General features: G+C 40.8%; 1 protein-coding gene across 1 annotated transcript; it reads right to left on the bottom strand.

Annotated features, from left to right (window-relative positions):
- Positions 1–2,581: 2,581 nt before the first annotated feature.
- On the bottom strand, positions 2,582–5,824 carry LOC123158445 (putative receptor-like protein kinase At4g00960). Its single transcript, XM_044576434.1, has 9 exons — positions 5,708–5,824; positions 4,696–4,954; positions 4,373–4,601; positions 4,124–4,274; positions 3,954–4,019; positions 3,566–3,635; positions 3,254–3,335; positions 2,983–3,130; positions 2,582–2,659 (listed from the first exon to the last, which is right to left on the bottom strand). Exons 1-9 carry the CDS (start codon positions 5,822–5,824, stop codon positions 2,582–2,584), a joined length of 1,200 nt encoding a protein of 399 aa, XP_044432369.1.
- Between the last annotated feature and the right edge of the window lie 5,727 nt (positions 5,825–11,551).

The raw sequence follows: 11,551 nt of genomic DNA, 5'->3' as shown, positions 1-11,551 counted from the left end.
GGCGAATCTACTGTATAGGCTTTAACAGGCTTGAGCCTGCCCTCCAATCGGATTAATTAGGCCTTTACTGCTCATGATACAGGGCCCAACCTAGCAAATCGGGTGTTTTTCGGTCCATCTTAGTGCCTCCTCCCTTGTTCGAGCCTACCCTACAATTATGTTGTAGATTCGCTGCTGAGTGGCGCCACGAGAGCTAACTCTTCGAGTTACCTACTCCCTCCGTACAGGTGAATAAGTCATCTTAGTTGTGCACCGCGATCGAGGAGAAGAGGAAAATGAGAGTATTTAATGTTTATTTATTGGTTAATAGTATTGCATGCAATGAACTATCCACTGCATGTCGTGTTTGGTAGTCTCAAGTCATTAAAAGCATGCACGCGACATCTCTTATTGGTTGATATGTCAAGAAACAAGAAACGAGGTGGGAGTTAATGCAGCACGCCTAAGTGTTTTGCGATTATTTGGTATTTGTAAGATGACTTATACACCTAGACGGAGGGACTAGATCTGATTGCACGCATGCTGGAAAAATGGGAAAGTTTATGTGACCCATGCATGTAGGCTTAATTACAGCAATTATCTCAAGCATGCAAACACACCTAATTATTTTCATAGACTAATCCATTAGTGTCTAGTTCACACTGCACCACGACGTCCCCGTTGCAATGCTCGGGCATTTGTGCTAGTAAATACTTAATTATGTTCTTATTATATTATTATTTTCTGAAACAGTAAAACTGAGGCACCTACGGCTGCTAAAGCGATTTAACATCCTTAGGCCTTGTACAATGCAAGATGCTTAGGGGAGATGCTTAGAAAAATAAATCAGGCTTTCCTTAAGCACCGGTGCTTATTTGTACAGGGTAGACATTTAATTAGGCGTCTCTCCTGTAGAAACAGGCACCGGTGCTTCAGAAAAATCCGGTTTATTTTGTTAAGCACCTTCCTAAGCACTTAGCATTATACAAGGCCTTAGACATCCAATCTAGATACTCATGGTCCACATTCTCTGAGCATGCCACTGACTAGCGTTGGTGATGCTTACCATAGCAGGCGCACATAGTGGGACCACGAACGGGTAGCTGCTCCACGGACATAACTGTGTGCACTACGGTTAATTCGGGTTAGGAGTCGATGACATTGTTGGTTTCTCTAACTCCCAGACACCCCTGTGTTCGGCTCCTCTCCTTTTACCCTCCTTTCCCCAGTCGAGTTGCAAGTCTTCACCAACTCCACTGTTTAGTTCAGAAAAACTATCTTTATGAAGGTAAGCTTCTAAAGAAGGAAAATAGCACTCAGTATAGAAGCACGATTGGTGTTCTGCAATATTTAACTCTTGCTAGACCAGATATCTCCTTTGTTGAAAATAAAGTGTGTCAGTTTATGCATATGCACCTACCACCATGTATTGAACTGCTGCTAAACGCATCCTAAGATATGTAAACAACAACAAGTGTTGGAGTAAGATTCAGTAGGTTTCGGTCTACCCTTGTGAGTGAATTTACTAATATTGACTGGGCTGAAAGTCTTCTTGACAGAAGGTCCATAGGTAACTTTGCCATATTCTTTGGTCCAAATCTTATATATGTGCTAAGAAACAGTCAACTATCTCTAGGTCTAATACAGAGGCTAAATATAAGCAACTAGCAAATGGCACTGCAGAAATTATCTGGCTTCAGTCTATGCTAAGGGAACTTGGGGTGACACAAGTACAAGCTGCTCGTCTTTGGTGTGACAAATCTTGGTGCTACTTATTTTTATGCTAATTTAGTTTTTCATGCCAGAACAAAACACATTGAGATAGATTTTCACTTTGTAAGAGAACGTGTTTGCAACAAACAATTGGATATTCATTTTATTTATTCAAGAGATCAGATTACAGATGGCTTCACCAAGGAATTGCCCACAAGATATTTTGAATAATTCAAGTGTAATGTCAACTTGATCAAGTTGTAATTCAGGGGCTATTTTGAACATATCCTAGGTGGGCGCATATGTTCTGTTAGAGCTAGTTAGTTGGAGAGATCGATTAGTATCTCATGGTTTAAAGTTTTTTTTATCTCTCTATCATCCCTTGTACTCCAGAAATGTAATATCAACTTGCATACGCATATGGGATAAGCCCCATCATATCAATAAATACACGCGCGGCCCTCCCTCCGTTCCTTTATATAAGGTGTATTTGTTTTTCCAAAAGTTAAACATGTGCAAGTTTGACTGAGTTTTTAGAAAAATATACCAATATCCACAATACCAAATTTATATCATTTGATTGCACATGAAAAGTAGTTTTATATTTTATCTATTAGGTATTGCAGATGTTTCTTTTTATTCTATAATCTTGGTCAAACATTCACATGATTGACTTGCACGAAAATCAATACACCTCATATTCTGGAACAGAGGGGGAATTTAACAAGGCTACCCTAGCCCATCACCTCCGGCGAGATTCCCTTCTCGAAAGGATGGATGTCATCCATGGAGAGTACAGGAGGAATGGATGTCGATTAAGGGAGTGGATGGGGACACCGCGTCCTAGTGGGAAGTTGTGGTGGAGTTCAGGCTCCATGGCATCTCTTATCTAGTCACCAATTTTCTGGAACGCGATCCATGGCATCGACTTGAGATAAAAGGATGTACAAACATATCCAATGATTTGCTAAACATGATTAAATTATACTGAATCACCGTGGATCATGGAAGTGCAGTTCTATCAGCAATTATCGTGCAACCGAACTAAATGTCCATATGATTATCACAGCAGGCACTATAAGTTCCATCTTAGAAATAAACTGCAAGTATGAGGGGATATGATCCTAAAAATCATCACTAGTGCCTAATTTTTGGAAAGTCAATATATGATGGATTTCCCAATATCGAATGTCAAGAACGCGATACGGAAGAGACGGAATGGTAGTCTAGCAATATAATGAAGTTGAACAAGGTAACAATAGAATAAAACAGAAGAAATGTGATTCTTACCTTGCATATTGGGCGTAGTGGATCCGTTAAATTAACATGTAAATTGTCACTTTTGAGGTCAAAGTGCACTATGTTTTTGTGATGCAAGTACTCCATTCCAAAAGCTGCATCCATGGCTATAATTAATCTCTTGTGTCGGCCAAGGCTCCTGTGTATGCAGAGAATATTAATCCATTGAACTTCATGTAAGATTACAGATTTCTTTTTATTAAGAAATGGCAGACTTAAAAGAGATATGCTAGAGTGCTAGACATCTAAATAGTGGATGTACTTGGAATTCTTCCACAAAGCCGTCCTAAGTGAGCCATTAACCATGTATTCTGTAACTGTGGCAATGGACCCCTCATGTCCATCTAGAACAATACCATAAAAGGCCACAACATTGGGATGGTGTAGACCTGCATGGTTTGATACTTCGTTCCAAAACTCATTCCGCTGCAAATATTCAGGAGTTATCTGTAAAAGGACAAGTATAAGCAAGTACAAAGAAATCTGAAATATGAGAACTGTACCAGTCTGTCGGAAGAACCTCGCTCTTGCTGATTGGTTCTTTTTATTGCAACATCAGAGCCTCTCCATTTACCATGACATACCATTTTATAATCAATAGAACTGAGCTCTCGGAGCTCTTCGAGATCATCGTCCTTTATAATCTGAAACATGAACATGTTGTTGGTAGAAAATATTAGTTTGTAACTAGACTTGTCCCTATAGTTGAACTTGTCTAAAGTACATTACGGCTGAATCCAACTAAGAAAATTCATGGCCATTAGTATAATATGTTCCGTTGGTGCACTACATATTTTGAGACTCTTGATTCGCACCTGGCACATCAACGACAGGTCATTTCTTGATGCATAAATACACTCTGTTTCCGTGGCATTCAGTTTATCAACAATATCCTGTATAGTTGGCCTTTTGTGTCGGTCCTCCTGCACACAACTTAAACCTATTTCGATGCATATCTTTACTTGTTCGGAATATGCCTTCCTCAGGTTTGATGTTTCAAGTAGCCTATTTGTCCAGATTAACTGCACCTACCGATTCAGAGAACAGAAAAATGGTAATATATTAGTATAACTGAAGTATTACTTATGAAATACGTACAGATGATCTCGATAAAGATAACACGTTCTCTTACAACATTGCTGAATTCCTGGGAAGACATGTTAGCGCTATTGAAGTAGCCCGCATGTCCTGCCATTATCTTTATGATTACAACACCCAAGCTGAATATGTCGAACTTATTTGAGATTAAATTATTGCAAATGTATTCCGGCGGTAAATACCCACTGCATCACACATCATATACATAAATGCTACTAATATTAAACATTTAATGAAAAATAAAGTTAGCTTCTCAAATTCAGTTGACATTAAGAATGCTTACATTGTTCCTAAAGAACTATTTGTAGCTCGTGTTTTTTCATCTCTGAAGAGCCTTGACATCCCAAAATCTGCGATTCTGGCAACCATGTTCTCATCTAGTAATACATTGGCTAGTTTTAAATCCAAATGATAAACAGGAGGTTTTAATTCATTGTGGAGGTATTTCAGACCCTGGCAAATCCCCTTAATTATTCCATAGCCTGTCTGCCAATCATATCTATCACACTCATCTGCAAAACCAAATTAGGAGAATTCTCGAGCTCTAAATTTTTAAAATGGTATATACTAATATGCCAACTAAAACAAGAAAAACATCTTCATTACCAGAAAGATACTTGTCAAGGCTTCCATTAGACATATACTCCAAGCAGAGCGCTCTATGTGTCTTTTCAGCAAGAACCAATTTAGCTTTGTACTCTACTTGTACTTCCTGAATATTGTGGCAATAGCCAACTAATCGCACAATATTTTGTTGTCTGAGCCTTGTAAGATTGTTAAACTCATTCTGAAACTGCTCATCATCAATTCCTGGCATGTCATAGAGTATCTTCACAGCAATCCTTTTGCCATGTTGATGCACTCCCTATCCAACATTTCACATGGTTATTTTTTCTTTACATAGTTACATATACAACGTACGTAAAGCAGAAAATGCTATGTTGGAATGTGACCCAAATTATTTACTGCTATGTGATGGTTAAAAGAGCAATGCAAGATCAATTATGTGAGTTAATCATAATGAGGATCAGTAGAGAATAAATATAGCTTTCCTCTGCTTTCAGGATCTATTCATCTGCAACAGGAAGCACTGCAACATCATGCTAAGGGGAATGGTGGTGGGAAATACCCTTTGGCTCCCGCATGTATATACACCCTATATGTTTTTTTAAGATAATTAAACAAAAAATTCAAAATATTTCAAAAGTATTTTTAGATTAAACTTGACTTACTTGTGCACTAGTATATAAATTTTCACAATCAAAAAACCCAACGTTTACTTCACAGCGAAAAAGACAAAATTTATTTGCTAGTATAGGTCACTATTCATGCTATTTTGACTGAAAATTTGTCTTTTTTGAAAAGAAATCAAAGAGGAATTTTCTTTTTGTGGAATTTTTCTCACTAGTACAACCCTATGTGCTGTTATAAAAAATTGTTCGTAAAGCCTTTGTGTTCGCCGCTACTTTGCTTTGTTGTTTCTGGCTTCCCAGGCAGCTGAAAGCCTGGGAAACTCCTAGTTATGGTTTTGTTAGCTATTGGTGGCAAAACTCTGCATGCTAAACTGATCTCGTAGTTATGATTTTGTTCAGGAAACCATGTACAGCATTAACCTTACCAGGTAAACCTTTCCATAGGAACCGCTACCAATCCTACGCTCCTCGGAGAAATCATTAGTAATTTCTCGTAATAAATCTAGCGGCATAACTGTTGTCTCTGAACTTGCATAATCCATGCTGTTGTTTTTCCTGGAAGAAGAAGGAACACTTATACCTTTTGTATATAACAACTTGAAAAAGGTAGTAATTTTCTTTGGGGTAGAAAAGGCTAGTATTTAATTGAGAGCAATCAAGGAGTCCTTGCTGACATCTACCAGTAGATAAATATACACTGAACAAATAAGATACAAAATACAATATAAAAACAGACAGTATGGGAAGAATAACTTTCCGGGCTCATACAACAACGATAAATGATGATTTACACGGATGATGTCGAAGATGCATGGAGTTTCCACAAAATCATCGATGGAATTCGTGGAGAGCTACACAATGGGGAAAGCACATACCTGGAAACGGCCAGGGGCGAGAAGAATGCTGCTAGTTGACGGCAGTGGTTGATGCAGGGGAATAAAGGAGAGTGAGCATCCTGGTAGCTTTTTCCTCTTTAGCAAAAGCAGATTGATAGCTACAAGAGGCCGGCGAGTGGGGCCTTCTTGTCGTGCTCGGGGAGGAAAGAGGAGCTCTGTGGAGACGGCGGCGCCTGCTGCTGGCCGGCTGAGTATTGGGGTCCTGGGAGGCGTCGGGGCATGCTGCTGGCCGGAGGAGGTGGCAGTGGCTGGTAAACCGTAACAGAGCATCGCTTCGACGGAGGGATCCACCAGAGTTTCGCGGGTGGACTCGATAGAAAGAGAAGTGGGGAATTCCTCAACGTGGGTACAAAAGGGCAGGCGTCGCACCCTGCTTTTTCGTCGACAGCGCTGCTACATGCACGCGGTGGGTTTTACGGATTCAACGTGCTGTGAGTACGTGGCAGATTTTGAAGGGATACGGGGCCCACCCCCATTAAAATGGGGTGGGGGTGGGGGTGGGGGGGGCTGAGATTACTTAGCAATGAGTACCCCGTGGAAGCCCCGTAATCTTCCGTATTTCTAGGATTTTTGGTTGACGAAGGACAAAACCCCGGTGCCATCAGGACGATGCATGCAATCTCTACCTTAATTTATTTAATAATAAAGAGAATTGGGTTTTTGTCGTCCGTTGCACCATTTTGCAAAAAAAAAAACCCTGTATTTTCTTCAAATCAACCCGCAGTCCGGACTTAAGTTATCCAAACCGTTATTTTACAGTTTTTATATAAAAAAAGCCCTTGTATTTTTTCTAAATCAACCCGCAGTCCGGACTTAAGTCACACGAACTCTTATTTTACATTTTTTCGAAAACTCCCCAGACCTTTTAGGTAATTCATCCCCGGGTCATATTTAACTCAAACAAATGATTTTCTAAATCATTCATATCTTTTAGACCGTAACTCCGATTTAAACATCTTATATATGAAATTTGATTCGGAAAATATGAATATGTGATTATTTTAACCTGTTAAGTATTTTTAAATATTATGTTAGAAGATATTAATGTAAAACAAATGATTTTTTAAATTATTCATATCTTTTAAACCGTAACTCCAATTTTAACATGTTATATATGCAATTTGATTACAAAAACATGTGAAATCTGAATAAGATGTTAATTTTACTTGTTGATTACTTTGTAAATATTATTTTGGAAGCAAACTTATAATGTATAGTGCACAATCCGTTTTTCTTCCGTACTCGCAGCGATTCGGATTGCAAATAAACACCCACTATAACCATATAGGAAAAAGAAAACATCGATAACTACACATGCATACCTCTAAATTCGTCAGAGGAAAAAACAACAGATTTATCATGGCGAGTGTGAGAGAAAGCGAGAGAGAGAGAAAGAGGGAGAGGGATGAGAGAGGGAGAGAGAGGGAGAGAGCGACGCCTTAGGATTAACCACATTCAAACATGTTTTGGTTTGTGTGAACACAGAGTCCACCACCGGCGAGAGTGAGAAGGAGGATAAGCGGCAACACAAATATGATGCCTCGCTAAAATAAAGGAGATGGACCTATTTGTGGTCTTGAGTGATGGTTGTTGGGTTAAGAGTGTGTGTTGTGCTTTTTTCTCCCGTTGCAACACACGGGCTCTTTTGCTAGTATGTTATTAATGGTGCAAAATCCAACAACAAAACACCAACTACCAGGAAAAAACCCCGAAAACAAACCCTAAGGTCGTATACCTCGCGACAATAACTCTTCCACATAGCCACTAACCCTATGATATAAGACACAACATAAACAAATAAATACACAACACCTAGGCTATGCCTTCGAGAAGAAATCTCCGCACGTGCGCCGATGATGACGAGTCCACCACAAGGTTGAACTTTGGATTGTCATCCTCAAAGCAAAGGTTTAATCCACCACCTTCAGCAATGACACGACGCAGGTGCGCGACGACATAGCCCGTTGAGAGATCCTGTGTTTTCACCGGAGTGCATAACCTCGTCGTTGAAGCCGTCTGTACTATCCGCCCATATCTATCTACTGCCGCCTCGATAGTTGGATACCTCTGGAAGAGACAACGGAAGGCAAAGACGTCCCATACCACCTGCCTCCCGCTACTGTCGCACCACCTTCGATCCAACAATAACAGGCTAAACTTGACACCTCCGCCAGAGCCATCGTGCATCGATCACCTGCTGGTAGACGACATGACTTGATGTCTCCCTATAATACGTCATGTGTATCATCCGCCGGTAGCACATCCACTGGTGACTTCACCTGCTGATGACAGACACCGCCCAACAACTCCGAAAGAGGCACATGTGTCACCTGCCAAGCCACATCGAACCAGACCTATTGACATAAGGGACATCCCATACTGCCACAACTTTAGAAGGCCGTCACCATCCCAAGATCCGGACTCCGAGTCGCCTACACAACCCCGGAGTCCGCCACCATTGATGAAGAGCCCTCCCTGAAGGAAATATGCCCTAGAGGCAATAATAAAGTTGTTATTTTATATTTCCTTATTTCATGATAAATGTTTATTATTCATGCTAGAATTGTATTAACCGGAAACTTGATACATGTGTGGATACATAGACAAAATACCATGTCCCTAGTAAGCCTCTACTAGACTAGCTCGTTGATCAAAGATGGTTAAGTTTGCTAACCATTGACATGTGTTGTCATTTGATAAACGAGATCACATCATCAGGAGAATGATGTGATGGACAAGACCATTCGTTAGCTTAGCATTCTGATCGTTCAATTTTATTTCTATTGCTTTCTTCATATCAAATACATATTCCTTCGACTATGAGATTATGCAACTCTTGGATATCGGAGGAATGCCTTGTGTGCAATCAAACATCACAACGTAACTGGGTGATTATAAAGATGCTCTATAGGTATCTCCGAAGGTGTTTGTTGGGTTGGCATGGATCGAGATTAGGATTGGTCAATCTAAGTATCGAAGACGTATCTCTAGGCCCTCTCGGTAATACACATCATAAGAAGCCTTGCAAGCAAAGTGACGCAGGGCCTCGGTTTGCTGCATGGACTGTCTATACCTAATGATTTAGTTGCAGGGTGATGTATTACGGAATGAGTAAAGAGAGTTGCTGGTAACGAGATTGAACTAGGTATGAAGATACCGACAATCGAATCTCGGGCAAGTAACATACCGATGACAAAGGGAATAACGTATGTTGTCATAACGGTTCGACCGATGAAGATGTTTGTAGAATATGTGGGAGCCAATATGAGCATCCAGGTTCCTCTATTGGTTATTGACCGGAGAGGTGTCTCGGTCATGTCTACATAGTTCTCGAACCCGTAGGGTCCGCACGCTTAACTTTCGAGGACGACATTTTATTATACTAGCAAAAGAGCCCGTGCATTGCAACGTGAGAGAAAACATAACACACACTCTTAACCCAACAACCATCACCCAAGACCACAATAGGTCCATCTCCTTTATTTTTGCGAGGCATCATATTTGTATTGCCACTTATCCTCCTTCTCACCCTCACCGGCGATGGCCTTGGTGTTCACACAAAACAAAACAAAAACATGTTTGAATATGTTTAATCCTAAGGCGTCTCTCTCTCCCTCTCTCGTCCCTCTCCCTCCCTCCCTCCCTCCCTCCCTCCCTCCCTCTCTCTCTCTCTCTCGCGAAAACGGATCTTATGCTATAAATTATAAGTTTGCTCCCAAAACGATATTGTAAAAATATTTAACAGGTAAAATTAACATCATATTTAGATTCCACATATTTTTTTAATAAAATTTCATATATAATATGTTAAAATCGAAGTTACGGTTTAAAAGATACGGATAATTTAGAAAATCATTTATTTGACTTAAATATAGTCCAAAATAATATTTAAAAATACTTAACAGGTGAAAATAATCTCATATTCATATTCTACATATTTTTCTAATCAAATTTCATAAATAACATGTTCAAATCGGAGTTACGGTTTAAAAGATATGGATGATTTAAAAAAATATTGTTTGACTTAAATATGACCCGCAGATGAATGACCTAAAACATCAGGGGGGTTTTCGAAAAATGTAAAATAACGGTTCGGGTGTGACATAAATCCGGACTGCGGGTTTATTTCAACAAAACACAGGGACTTTTGTGTGAAATATGAAAAAAACCGATTCGTTTTAACTTAAAACAGGACTGCTGGTTGAATTCTCTGAAATAGAGGGACTTTTCTAAAAAATGCCATGACGGACGAAAGAAACCCAATTTGTTTTATTATTTGGTAAAGATGAGCTATGTGATTTGGTGACCGAATGTTGTTCGGAGTCCCGGATGAGATTACAGACATGATGAGGAGTCTCGAAATGATCAAGAGGTAAAGATTGATATATAGGACGATAGAGTTCGGACACCGGAAGTGTTCCGAAGGGTATCAGGTATGTATCGGGTCACCGGAAGGGGTTTCGGCCACCCACCGTCAAAAGATATGGGCCTATTGGGCCATGAGGGGAAACACATCAGCCACTAGGGGCTGGTGCGCCCCCCATATGGCCCGAACCATAGGAGAAAGGAAGAGGGGAAGGGAGAAAGGAAGGGGGGGATTCGGCCTCCCCCTTCCTTCCCTCCTCCCTCCTCTTTCCTTCCCCCTCCGGCATTTATGGAAGGGGGAGGCCGAATTGGGAAGGACCCCAAGTAGGACTCGTCTCCCCATGACTGCCTCTCCCCCCACACCTATATATATATACATGGGGGCACCTAGAACACACAAAATCAATTATTAGCCGTGTGTGGCGCCCTCTCCATAGTTTACAACCCCGGTGATATTATCGCGGTGCTTAGGCGAAGCCCTGCAAGGACCACTTCACCATCACCTTCACCACACCGTCGTGCTGATGAAACTCATCTACTACGTCGACACCTTGCTAGATAAAGAAGGCGAGGGACGTCACCGAGCTGAACGTGTGCAGAACTCGGAGGTGCCGTACGTTTGGTTTTTGATCGGTCGGAGCTAGAAGAAGTTCGACTACATCAACCGTGTTGTCAAACGCTTCCGCTTACAGTCTACGAGGGTATGTAGACACATTCTACCCCCCGTTGTTTTTATGCATCTCCTAGGTAGATCTTGCATGAGCGTAGGAATTTTTTGAAATTGCACGCTGTGTTCCCCAACAGTGGCATCCGAGCCAGGTCTACGTGTAGATGATATGCACGAGTAGAACACAAAGAGTTGTGGGCGGTGATCGTCATACTGCTTACCACCAATGTCTTACTTTGATTCGGTGATATTGTTGGATGAAGCGGCCTAGACCAACCTTACATGACCACGTTCATGAGACCGGTTCCACCGACAGACATGCAACTAGTTTTGCTAAAGGT

This window comes from Triticum aestivum, chromosome 7B (assembly GCF_018294505.1).
Source record: "Triticum aestivum cultivar Chinese Spring chromosome 7B, IWGSC CS RefSeq v2.1, whole genome shotgun sequence".
In the NCBI taxonomy this organism is placed as follows: domain Eukaryota; kingdom Viridiplantae; phylum Streptophyta; class Magnoliopsida; order Poales; family Poaceae; genus Triticum; species Triticum aestivum.
Note: the sequence above shows the minus strand (reverse complement) of the source record. Positions and strands in the feature narration are given on the sequence as shown.

What these genes read in the sequence shown, in the direction of transcription:
- LOC123158445 (XM_044576434.1), bottom strand. Translation starts at nt 5,824, where the DNA reads ATGGATTATGCAAGTTCAGAGACAACAGTTATGCCGCTAGATTTATTA. An exon ending in CCTTGACAAGTATCTTTCTG is followed by an intron (nt 4,602 to 4,695) that starts GTAATGAAGATG and finishes TTGGTTTTGCAG; the next exon opens with ATGAGTGTGATAGATATGAT. An exon ending in CCCAGGAATTCAGCAATGTT is followed by an intron (nt 4,020 to 4,123) that starts GTAAGAGAACGT and finishes CTGAATCGGTAG; the next exon opens with GTGCAGTTAATCTGGACAAA.